The 13,291-nt window shown below is 43.8% G+C and overlaps 1 protein-coding gene across 1 annotated transcript; it reads left to right on the forward strand.

Moving 5' to 3' along the window:
• The first annotated feature begins 11,744 nt into the window (after positions 1–11,744).
• On the forward strand, positions 11,745–13,110 carry LOC128565483 (cyclic AMP-dependent transcription factor ATF-4-like). The gene has a single exon (XM_053561977.1). It carries the CDS (start codon positions 11,976–11,978, stop codon positions 13,032–13,034), a length of 1,059 nt encoding a protein of 352 aa, XP_053417952.1. The 5' UTR covers positions 11,745–11,975; the 3' UTR covers positions 13,035–13,110.
• The last annotated feature ends 181 nt before the right edge of the window (positions 13,111–13,291 follow it).

Here is a 13,291-nt window from a genome sequence, read left to right on the forward strand (position 1 = left end):
CCCAGGACATTGCTATCCCGGTGATGGAGACAACCAACAAATGAGTATATTAATCAGGAAAATGGTTGTGAAACACTCCTGATGTGTCTTCCTTCTCAATAATTTGTCTTTCTGGCTTGGTGCCTGTAGCTCAGTGGTTAGGGCACTGGCCCCATGCACTGGGGCTGGTGGGTTTGAACTTGGCCTGGGCCTGCTAAACAACAATGACAACAATAACAAAAAAATAGCCAGGTGTTGTGGCAGGCACCTGTAGTCCCAGCTACTTGGGAGGCTGAGGAAAGAGAATTGCTTAAAGCCCAAGAGTTTGAGGTTGCTGTGAGCTGTGATGCCACAGCACTCTACCGAGGGTGACAAAAAAAAAAAAATTGTCTTTCTTCACCTCCCTTCATTGGCAGTATTTCGCCATGAAGACTGAGCCATGAAGCTGATAGTGCAGGGAAGGAGACGGAGATACTGGTCAGAACAAAGAAGTTCATTGTGAAGGGAAGGAAGTTAGAAAGTGGGCTCTTTCCAGACAGGAGGAGCAAATAGAATGCAGTTCAGGAGGAAAGAAGAGGGCAGGAGTCTGGATAAGGGCATAGCCAAGGACACAGTTGTCAGCAGCGGAAGTGGTGTTCTTACACCCACCTTCTTGCAGATGAGGCCAGCAGGCAGAAGGGTGGCATTGAGAAACCTCTCTCTAGCCCCTTCCCACTCCCCAACCTCATTCCCAACCACTCTGACCTGCATGCTTTACCCTTGTGACCAGATGCCAATTGAAACAAAAAATGGGAGGGGAAGAAACTCTGATGAACTGAATATTTTTCTTAAAGCAACTACACTCTGAACTGGGCAATGAATGAGATAATACTCACATTTAGCTGAAAAGACACCTATCATACTGGACCAACTATCCTGGAGTGGAAAGAGTCACAAGGAGGTCTCAAGAACAAAGTTGAATTCAGTTACGGTTCAGGGGAACTGAAATGTGTAACTTACCTCTGCCGCGGAAACAATTAAGATCATTATCACTGGTGCTCAGTGCTCTCTGTAGCAAAGAGATGGATGGGCTGCTGTGACAGACAGGCCTGAATTTCAAATCGTGTCATGGCCAGGGAGGGCGCCTTGGAGGAGGTGACTCTGGGGCTGAGCCTTGAAGGATGTCTCCCCAGAGGACAGCCAATGTGAGAGAGTGCCAGGTGGGGTGGGGAGCACACACATAAATGCCCAGACCTAGAAAATTGCTTAATATGTTTTAGAAACAGAATCCCACCATGAATGGGATGCAGTGATGAAGGAGAAAGCATGACTTTGCAACGCAATTATATCACCATTTCATATTCTTTACCAATTCCTCACGTGTTTGAAAACAAAGTTCAGATTTTTCAGCTCCAAGACCCAGGCCCTCCTTACTTGGCTTCTCTGGTCTCACCTTTCACCACTGTGCCTTGGCCGCCTCCCATTAGCATTTTCATCCACATTGCCCAACACACCTGGTTCTTCCCTTCCTCCACCTTCCCTCCCACCTGGGGCACTGAGCCCTCTCTTCTCTACCTGCCTAATTCCCTTCCTGTGCTGAAACACCCAGTTCCTGCTCTCTCTCCCATCTCTGACCAGCTGAGTTGAGGCCTCCTCTGTGCTTCCACTGTTCCTCCTGAGGACTGCCACTGTTCTCTCTGCTATGACTGTTTGCATGTCTTTCTCCCCACCAAACTGCCTGCTCCTTGGGGGCAGGGACCTGGTCCTATTCATTTTTGCATTCCCTATGTTTACCTGGTAGGTGCTTGCATATACACTGAAATCTCCCACAGCTTTCCTGCATCCCATTTTTCTCTCTAGCCTTAGACCCAGACCTCTACCTACCTCCCAGAGAAGTTCATACAATTAGCTTATAGTGGTGGTTTGGGAGCCAGAGGCATGCATCAGAATCAGCTGGAGCCAGTCCACACTGCTACAAGAGATCGTTGTTTGTATCTCTTCCCAACCCTGGCCTTGGATGTATAGTGATGTCAGGTTGGTGGCTTAGAGTGTGTCATGGTTGGATTATTTACACCCCAGGAATGGGCAAACACTACAAATCAGGGCTCCCTCATCCCTCGTGGAGAGCTAGTTGTTAAACCTTTACCAGCAAACCACTAGCTGGAGGGCACTAGACGGTTTATTAAAACTGACTGCTGTTGGGTTTGCCCACAGAGCTCCTGAGTCAGTAGGGCCTGAGAATGTACATTTCTAATAAGTTCCCAGGAACACTAATGCTGTTGGTTGGGAGACCATGGTTTGAGAACCAGTGGCTTATAGACACCTCAAAATCATGTCCAAAATTAAAGCCATCACCTTGCCCTCAGACCTAGTCCTCCTCCTGTGTTTTGTGTTGTGAGGAAAGACAGCACCATCAACCTAGTTGGGGTCAAGTCTGAAGATTTTACTCAGCCTCTGTGGCTAAGTCAGCAGCAGGTCCTGGCAACTCTTCTTTGTCAGCCTCCTCTAATTCTTCATCTCCTTCTCCTCCCCAGTGCCCTGCTTCCTCTCTCCTCATCGGCATCCTGCACCAGCACTGCCTGGGTGGTGTCCTGAAGTGTCAGACCAGTCATGTCATTCCCAGGCCGCAAGATGTCAGTGGCTCCCCAGTCACTGCCTCCAGGGAGGGAGCTTCCATCCCTCCCTTGTCTTCAGTGCTGGGCTTAAGTTTCTGTTCTTCACTGTCCACTGTGCTGGGGTCTCTCCTATGGCTCCTCACTCCCTTCCTTGTCTTGTGGCAGGGCTGCTCGCCTCACAGCCCCCTGATTGCCTCTCCCTGCCTGTCTTAGCCATTTCACTGCAAACTCATGAGGAAGGAACTGAATTTGCCAGCTTTTTTTTTTTTTTTTGACAGTCTCACTCTGTCCCCCTGGGTAGAGTGCCATGGCATCATAGCTCACAGCAACCTCTAATTCCTGGGCTCAAGTGATCCTCTTCCTCTTGCCTCAGCCCCCCAGTAGCTGGAACTATAGGCACCCGCCACAATGCCCAGCTAGTTTTTCTATTCTCACTCTTGCTCACGCAGGTCTCGAATTTTGGGCTCACGAGGTCTTCTTGCCTCAGCTTTCCGAGTAGCTGGGACTACAGGTGCCCACCACAATGCCCAGCTAGTTTTTCTATTTCTATTTTTTTTTATTCTTTTTTAAATATTTATTTATTTATTGAGACAGAGTTTTACTTTGTCACCCCCGGTAGAGCCATTGCATCATAGCTCACAGCAACATCAAACTCTTGGGCTCAAATGAGCCCAAGCTCTTGCCTCAGCCTCCTGAGTAGCTGAGACTATAGGCACCCACCACAATGCCTGGCTAATTTCTCTATTTTCTGTAGAGATAGGTTCTCGTTCTTGCCCAGGCTGTTCTTGAACTGAGCTCAACCAATTCACCTGCCTCAGCTTCCCAAAGTGCTAGGATTATAAGCATGAGCCACCATGCCTGGCTGAATTTGTTAGTTTTTAAAGAAATCCTTTTCTGTGCTTACCACTGAGGCTGACATGCATCAGGCCCTTGTCTTGGCTCAGGTGACCCCAGAAGAAGACTCTTAAGAATTCAAGGTCTTTATTTGGGAAGTGACCCAAAGGAACACCAGTGGGGACAGGGAAGCAGAGAAAGGTGGTGAAGCCTGTCCTACCAGGTCAGCTTCCTCGGGGGGCCACTAAAGCTCAATGTCTTGGAGGCTCTGGGAGAAGATACAGAACATGCCTCAGAGTGATCTTACTCATTTAAGGGGATGTTGGTGGCAATAGGCTGCTTCTGGGGGCATTAACTCTGCAGCATTGCCTGCCTGTGAGAAGACCAGATGTGCTCCCGGGACCAGAACAACATTCCCAGTGCCTGCTCATCACCAGCAGCCTTGGGCATGCAGAGTGGGTGCTAAAAGACTCAGACAAGCACCGAAGGCTCAGGAGTGCTCATTGTTAGGTGAGTAGATCTGCTGGAAAAGGGCTTCCCTGGTGGAGGTGACAGTGTGTTCAAAGGTATGAGTCCCATGATGGGTGGGACCTACATCTGGCCCTCATCATGCTTCCAAGTAGAGCCTGTTCTGTTGTATTTTATGCCCAATTTCATATGGAGCCCTAAACCTCAATTCTCATCCAGTCTCAGGGAGCAACAAGTTAATTCTCAAGAAGGCAGTGAGGAGAAGTCTGCTTCCAGGGACCTATGCTTTGGGGTCTTCTACATGGGCATGCTCCAGGGGTGGCTCCATTTCAGATGCCTAGAGTCTGTGGTGGTGCATTTGGGCCAGGCTTGGAGCTCATGGTCCAGAGTAGCACCAGCCCCAGGGACTTCCTGATCACGCAAACGTTTCACGCCTGCACCGGCCAATGCAGGAACCACTGCGGATACTGAGCACCTAACATGTAGCTAGTGTAAATGAGGGACTGAAATTTAAGTTGTGTTCAATTTTAATGCATTTTGGGCAAATGTCCATAAGCAGACGTGGTTAGTGGCTATGTACTGGACAGTGCAGGGCTAAGGGCTCCGTCCATCTCTCCTTTCTCCTCTCTGTCCTCTTCAACTAGTAATTGTGAGCTCCACTGATGGTGAGGAGCACTATGCCTGAGGACACATTGCCTGGAATGCTATGGGGTCCTCCCTTTAGTTGCTGAGTTTGGTCACCAGAGTCTCAGCCTTTGTGTCCAGCTGCCACCTGCAGGATTTGGGAGCCATGTGCAGAAGGCATGGTGATCTTTTATCTCTGAGCTAGAGACTGTTGGTGGCTGGCAGCAGCGAGCCTCCTAATCCTCACTGACCTCACTCTGGGAAGCCCCTCTCTATGGCACCTGTGTGCCTGGTGAGAACACCTCAGATGCAATCTTAAAACTCCTGGAGAGGACTTAGTGGAGAAGACCCAGATTATCAGCCATTTTATGAAGTTAGACTGTGGTAAGGGTCTGGCTGGGCCTTAATTTCAATAGAGGTTTGGTTGGTTAATTTTATGTATCAATTTTCACCCGGCATGGTGGTGGGCACCTGTAGTTCCAGCTACTTGGGAGGCTGAGGCAGGAGGATCATTTGAGCCCACGAGTCAGGGGCTTAGGCAACAGGGCAAGACCCTGTCTCCATATAAATGAATGAATGAATTAATAAATGAACAAACAAACGAATAGTGTCAACTTGCCTAGGACACGAGGTAATCCAGATATCTGGTTTAACATCGTTTTGGGGTATCTGTGGAGTGTTCCTGGAGAGGACTGAGTATAGCAGAGGGCCTCCCCAATGTGAGATGGCATCATACAACCCACTGAGGGCCTGAACAGACCAAAAAGGGGGAGGCAGGCTCTCTCTACCTAACTGTGTAGGTTGGAACATTGATCTTCCACTGCCCTCAGCACTCCTGATTCTCAGGTTTTTAGACTTGAACTTTTTTTTTTTAAGACAGCGTCTCATTCTGTCACCCTGGCATCATAGCTCACAGCAACCTTAAATTCTTGGGCTTGAGCAATCCTTTTGCCTCATCCTCTTGAGTAGCTGGGACTACAGGCATGCACCACTACACTCAGCTAGGTTTTCTATTTTTAGTAGAGATGGGAGTCTCACTCTTGCTGAGGGTGGTCCCAAATTCTTGAGCTCAAGCCGTCTACCTGCCTCAGCTTCCCTGAGTGCTGGGATTATAGGCATGACCTGGCCTTTAGACTTGAACTTTACACCATCCACCCCCATCTCTCAGGCCTTCAAACTACACCACCAGCTTTCCTGGGTCTCCAACTTGGAGCCAGCAGATTATGGGACTTCTAAACCTCTCTAATCATATAAACCAATTCCTTATAATAAATCACATATATGTGTTTATATGTTATATACAAAATCTCCTATTGGTTCTGTTTCTCTGGAGAACTCTAATATATGGGCCTCCCTAAAAGAGCTAGACATTTTCAGAGAAGCTAGGCTTTCTGCAACAGGTGCCTAGAGATTTGGGGGTTAGAGGGCATTGCCCCAGAGCATTTCAATGCATTTTTATATTTCAGCCTTCCCGATGGATATGATTCATATTTATTAGTAGGAATGCTTTTTGCACAGGGGTTCATCCTCAACAGGGAAGATTCCAGATTTGGGGATAAAGGTTATGTCTCTTCCAAATTTCTAGCTGTCAGAGCATGTGCAATATTCACTGGAATTCCCTGCTACTAACTCCAACACATACAAAGGCAGGATAAAATATTTAGTTAATTCATTTATTCATTTTGAGACAGAGTCTCACTCTATTGCCTTGTGCCATGGCATAAGCCTAGCTCATAGCAACCCCAAACCCCTGGGATCAAGCAATCCTCCTGCCTAATCCTTTTGAGTAGCTAGGAATACAGTAGCCTGCCAACACACTTGGCTAATTTTTCTATTTTTAGTAGTGATGGGGTTTCACTCTTTCTCAGACTGGTCTCAAACTCCTGATCTCAAGAGATCCTCCCACACCTCCCAGAATGCTAGGATTACAGGTGTGAGCCACCATGCCCAGCCAGGATAAAATATTTTAGAAATAGAACTAACTCAAAATCAAGACACAGAAACTACCAGGTACCAGCAATGGAGTGGGAACTGGCACTGCACAGTTCATAAGGCCTAAGAATTGCTATAGTCTTGAGGAAATGTAGTTTTAGGCCCCTTGTGAGACCAAGTACCAGGTACAAGGCACAAATCAGAAAGCCTGTCCACAGGGTAAAAATATTAGGACTCTGAGCCTCCCACCTGTGGAAAGGTAGAGTCCTAATTCACAGCCTCCATACAGTGTGGAAACGCTTAGCTGAGAAACTAACATAAAATTGTGTTTGGCTTTGTAGGACATGCAGCTGAGACACCGTCAAAAACTTCCCAACCCCACATAATAAGCAAAATCACTTTAGGCATTAACTCCTAAGTAAAGGCAAAAAATATAAAATATATGAAAAAGTTCAGCACCACTCAGCTATGAATTCATTCATTCATTGAACAGTTTTCTCTGCACACGTACTACATACCAGGGTCTAGAGATACATCAAGATACCAATCAAATCTAAATCTTGCATTTTTGTAACTTATGTTCTGGTTTGGGTGACAGATACTACATAAGTGGGATACATAGTAGACTCAATAATGATAGGAGCTATGAAGAGAAGTGGTGAAGGAAAGATTAGTAAAGTGTGGAAGAGAGTGTAACAGTTTAAAATATCATGATCAGGGAAACCTCACAGAAAAGGTGGTGAGATGGCGAGCCTCTTTCCCCTACTTGAAAGAGGATTTCAAGCCAAGGTAATAACATATGCAGATGCCCTGAGGCATAAGCATGACTGGAAGTTTTAAACACAACTGGAATGTCAGTGTGGCTGGAGAGTAGTAAGCAAGAGGGAGACTGGTAAGTGACAGAGCCAGAGAAGTGATCCAGATTGTGTAGGTTTTTTTCCCTCAGGGTTTTATATGTTATTTCAAGTCAATGACTTTAAGCAGAATGACACAATCTGACTTATGATTAGGATCTTTTTTGACTTAATAACTATATAGAGGGGCCAGGCGTGGTGGCTCACGCCTGTAGTCCCAGCGCTGTGGGAGGCTGAGGCGGGTGGATTGTCTGAACTCAGAGGTTTGAGACCAGTATGAGCAGCAGTGAGCCAGAGTAAGACCCCGTCTCTACTAACAACATCAAAAACAGCTGCACATTGTGGTGGGTGTCTTTAATCCCAGCTACTGGGGAGGCAATGGGAAAGAGCATCACCAGAGGAAGAAGAAAATGAACAAAAAGAAAAAAGAGTACTTTAAACGAAGAAGAATGAATAAGCAAGCTGAAATAAAAAATAAAAAAAAATAACTATATAGAGGGAGTTGCTGTTAACTCAAATGGGAAGATCAAAGTTAGACAAGAATTCTGGGGGAAGAGAAGGAATTCCATTTTGTAGAGAACCACATGAAAATATCAGACAGACAGATAAAGGAGGTTAGAGCTAACAGAGAATATCCAGGCTGGGCATATTAATTTGGAAGGCACCAGCATGGAGACAGTATATGAAACCATGTAACTGGATAAGACCACTAAGAATGTTGAGAGAATGTATAGAGAAGAGTGGTGATCCAAAGACTAAGAACTGGGGTGGGGCATGAAAATATTATGGGGTTAGACAGCCTACACACCCAACAAACAGGATAACTCATTCTGAACAAAGTAGAAATAATAGACCAATTTGAAAAGTAAGTTCATACATGTGAAAAATGTACAAGCAGTTGAAAGAAAGATTAGCATCCATAAAATAAGGAGCAATTATGAAACATGAACAGCTATGTACAGTGTCCATAAAGTTCGTGTGCGATTTAAAATTTACAACTAATTTAAATTGCACACAAACTTTATGGACACCCTGTATAATGAAAAAGAACCAGCTAGAGATCCTACAGGTGAAGAATGTCATTATTGAAATAAAAATATCAATGGATGAGTAAATAGTAGACTAGACACAGTTGAAGAAAGACTCAGTGAATTGGAAGTTAGAATGGAAGAAATCCAGCAAAGAGAAAAATAGGAAGATAAAGAAAAATTTCTTTTGTTTTTTAGGAAATAGGTATTTCTTTTTTTTTTTTAAGTTTTTTTTTTTTATTGTTAAATCATAGCTGTGTACATTTGTGCAATCAAGGGGTATAATGTGCTGGTTTCATATACAATCTGAAATATTCTCATTAAACTGTTCAACATAGCCTTCATGGCATTTTCTTAGTTATTGTATGTAGACATTTGTATTCTGCATTAAGTAGGTTTTGCCTGTACCCATTCTAAGATGCACCATAGGTGTGGCCCCACCCATTACCCTCCCTCCACCCTGACTTCCCCCTTGCATTCCCCCTTTCCCCATATTCTTGTGCTATAGTTGGGTTATAGCCTTCATATGAAAGCTATAAATTAGCTTCCTAGTAGGGCTGAGTACATTGGATACTTTTTCTTCCATTCTTGAGATACTTTGCTGAGAAGAATACGTTCCAGCTCCATCCATGTAAGCATGAAAGAGGTAAAGTCTCCATCTTTCTTTAAGACTGCATAATATTCCATGGTATACATGTACCACAATTTGCTAGTCCATTCGTGGGTCGATGGGCACTTGGTCTTCTTCCATGACTTAGCAATTATGAATTGGGCTGCAATAAACATTCTGGTACAGATGTCTTTGTTATATGGTGGTTTTTGGTCTTCTGGGTATATACCTAGTAAAGGAATTATGGGATTGAATGGCAGGTCTATTTTTAAATCTCTAAGTATTCTCCAAACATCCTTCCAGAAGGAATGTATTAGTATGCATTCCTACCAGCAGTGTAGAAGTGTGCCCTTTCTCCGCATCCACGCCAACATCTCTGGTTTTGGGATTTTGTTATGTGGGCTACTCTTACTGGGGTTAGGTGATATCTCAAAGTAGTTTTGATTTGCATTTCTCTGATGCTTAAGGATGATGAGCTTTCATTTATGTGTCTGTAGATCATGCATCTGTCTTCTTTAGAGAAGTTTCTCTTCAAGTCCTTTGCCCACCCTGAGATGGGATCACTTGTTCTTTCTTTGCTAATACGTTTGAGTTCTCTGTGGATTCTGGTTATTAAACCTTTATCAGAGGTATAACCTGCAAATATTTTCTCCGATTCTGAGGGCTGTCTGCTTGCTTTACTTACTATGTTCTTGGCTGTGCAGAAGCTTTTCAGTTTGATCAGGTCCCAGTAATGTATTTTTCATACTGCTTCAATTGCCTGGGGAGTCCTCCTCATAAAATATTCACCCAGGCTGATTCCTTCACAAGTTTTCCCTGCACTTTCTTCAAGTATTTTTATAGTTTCATGTCTTAAGTTTAAATATTTTATCCAGTGAGTCTATCTTAGTTAATGGTGAAAGGTGTGGGTCCAGTTTCAATCTTTTACAGATCACCAGCCAGATCACCCAGCACCATTTGTTAAATAGGGAATCTTTTCCCCACTAAATGTTTTTAATTGGCTTGTCAAAGATCAAATAATGGTAAGTAGCTGGATTCATCTCTTGGTTCTCTATTCTGTTCCAGACATCTACTTCTCTGTTTTTGTGCCAATACCATGCTGTTTTGATAACTCTTGATTTATAGTACAGTCTCAGGTCTGGTAGCATGATTCCTCCTGCTTTGTTTTTATTTCTGAGTAATGTTTTGGCTAGTCGAGGTTTTTTCTGATTCCATATAAAACGAAGTATTTTTTCAAGATCTTTAAAATATGATAATAAAGCTTTAATAGGAATTGCATTAAAATTATATATTGCTTTGGGTAGTATAGACATTTTAATGATGTTGATTCTTCCCAGCCATGAGCATGGTATGTTTTTCCATTTGTGAACATCTTCAGTTATTTCTTTTCTTAAAATTTCATAGTTCTCTTTATAGAGATCTTTCACATCCTTTGTTAGATAAACTCCCAAATATTTCATCTTCTTTGGCACTAGTGAGAAAGGAATAGAGTCCTTGACTGTTTTTTTGGCTTGGCTATTGTTAGTATATATAAAGGCTACAGATTTGTGGGTGTTGATTTTGTAGCCTGAGACATTGCTATATTCCTTGATCACTTCTAAAAGTTTTGTAGTAGAATCCCTAGTGTTTTCCAGATATACGATCATGTCATCTGCGAAGAGTGAAAGTTTAATCTCTTCTGACCCTGTGTGGATACCCTTGATCGCCTTTTCTTCCCTAATTGCAATGGCTAAAACTTCCACTACAATGTTAAAGAGCAATGGAGACAATGGGCAACCTTGCCTGGTTCCTGATCTAAGTGGAAATGATTTCAATTTAACTCCATTCAATACAATATTGGGTTTGCTGTAGATGGCCTCTGTTAGTTTAAGAAATGTCCCTTCTATACCAATTTTCTTAAGTGTTCTGATCATGAAGGGATGCTGGATATTATCAAAAGCTTTCTCTGCATCAATTGAGAGAATCATATGGTCTTTATTTTTGTTTGTTTATGTGCTGAATTACATTTATAGATTTACATATATTGAACCAGCCTTGAGACCCTGGGATAAATCCCACTTGGTCATGGTGTATAATTTTTTTGATGTGTTGTTGGATTCTGTTAATTAGGACCTTATTGAGTATCTTTGCATCAATATTAATTAGTGATATTGGTGTATAATTTTCTTTTCTTGTTGGATCTTTCCCTGGTTTAGGGATCAAGGTGATGTTTGCATTGTAGAGTGTGTTGGGTAGTATTCCTTCTTTTTCTATATTTTGGAAGATGTTTAGTAATATAGGTACTAGTTCTTCTTTAAAGGTTTGGTAGAATTCTGATGTAAAGCCATCTGGTCCTGGGCTTTTCTTTTTAGGGAGATTTTGTATAGTTGATCCTATTTCAGAACTTGATATAAGCCTGTTCAACATTTCCACTTCGTTCTGGCTAAGTCTTGGTAGGTGGCATACTTCCAAGTATTGGTTGATTTCTTTCAGATTTTCATATTTCTGAGAGTAAAGTTTCTTGTAATATTTGTTAAGGATTTTTTGAATTTCTGAGGGGTCTGTTGTTATTTCATCTTTACCATTTCTGATTGATGACATTAGAGATTTTACTCTTTTTTCCCTGGTTAGGTTGGTCAAAGGTTTATCTATTTTATTGACCTTTTCAATAAACCAACTTTTGGATTTATTGATCTGTTGTATAAGTCTTTTGTTTTCAATTTCATTTAATTCTGCTCTGATTTTGGTTATTTCTTTTCTTCTGTTGGGTTTGGGGTTGGAATGTTCTTCCTTCTCCAGTTGCTTGAGATGTCCCATTAAATTATTAACTTCCTCTCCTTTTCCCTCCTCCCCTCTCGCAGGGTCCACGGCCACTGTGGCGTATTAGAGGCAGTAGTGCCTGTGGCAGCGTTGGCCTTTGCAGCGGCGGCAGCAGCACCAGGCTCTGCAGCGGCAACCCCCAGCGGCTTTTAAGCCATGGCGCTTCTCACAGCATCCAGCAGCAGTATTGCTGTAACCAACAAAGACACCTTCGAATTAAGTACATTCCTGGATTTCAGCAAAGCCCCACAACATGACCAAGATGAGCTTCCTGAGCAGCAAGGTGTTGGCAGGGGACTTGATGTCCCCCTTCGACCAGTCGGGTTTGGGGGCTGAAGAAAGCCTAGATCTCTTAGATGATTACCTGGAGGTGGCCAAGCACTTCAAACCTCATGGGTTCTCCAGTGACAAGGCGAAGGCGGGCTCCTCCGAATGGCTGGCTGTGGATGGGTTGGTCAGTGCCTCCAACAATGGCAAGGAGGATGCCTTCTCTGGGACAGATTGGATGTTGGAGAAAATGGATCTGAAGGAGTTTGACTTTGATGCCCTGTTGGGTATGGATGACCTGGAAACCATGCCAGATGAGCTTTTGGCCACTTTGGATGACACGTGTGATCTCTTTGCCCCCCTAGTCCAGGAGACTAATAAGGAGCCCCCCCAGACAGTGAACCCAATTGGCCATCTCCCAGAAATTTTAACAAAAACTGATCAGGTTGCCCCCTTCACCTTCTTGCAACCTCTTCCCTTATCCCCAGGGGTTCTGTCCCCTACTCCAGATCATTCCTTTAGTTTAGAGCTGGGCAGCGAAGTGGATATCTCTGAAGGAGATAGAAGGCCAGACTCTACTGCTTACATTACCATGATTCCTCAGTGTGTAAAGGAGGAAGACACCCCCTCAGATAATGACAGTGGCATCTGTATGAGCCCAGAGTCCTATCTGGACTCTCCCCAGCATAGCCCCTCTACCTCCAGGGGCTCTCCAAATAGGAGCCTGCCATCTCCAGGTGTCCTCTGTGGCTCTGTCTGCCCTAAACCTTATGATCCTCCTGGAGAGAAAATAGTAGCAACAAAAGTAAAGGGTGAGAAGCTAGATATGAAGCTGAAAAAAATGGAGCAAAACAAGACTGCAGCCACTAGGTACCGCCAGAAGAAGACAGCAGAGCAGGAAGCCCTTGCTGGTGAATGCAAAGAGCTGGAAAAGAAGAACGAGGCTCTGAAAGAGAAGGCAGATTCCCTGGCCAAGGAGATCCAGTACCTGAAAGATTTGATTGAAGAGGTCTGCAAAGCAAGGGGGAAGAAAAGGGTCCCCTAGTTAGGACAGTCAGGAGTGTTGTGTGCTTGTACATAGTCTCCAGTGCTGAAGCTTGTGTTACAATAAATTATTTTGTAGTGGAAAAAAAAAATTATTAACTTCCTCTCATTCCGTTTTCTTGAGGAAGGCTTGCAGTGCTATAAATTTCTCTCTTAGGACTGCCTTTGCAGTATCCCAAAAGTTCTGATAATTTGTGTCTTCATTGTTGTTTTGTTCCAAAAATTTGGTGATTTCCTTCTTAATCTCATCTATAACCC

The sequence above is a fragment of the Nycticebus coucang genome, chromosome 14, assembly GCF_027406575.1.
Source record: "Nycticebus coucang isolate mNycCou1 chromosome 14, mNycCou1.pri, whole genome shotgun sequence".
Lineage (NCBI taxonomy): Eukaryota > Metazoa > Chordata > Mammalia > Primates > Lorisidae > Nycticebus > Nycticebus coucang.

Excerpts from the sequence above, each read along its gene's own strand:
- LOC128565483 (XM_053561977.1), top strand. The coding sequence starts at position 11,976 with ATGACCAAGATGAGCTTCCTGAGCAGCAAGGTGTTGGCAGGGGACTTG.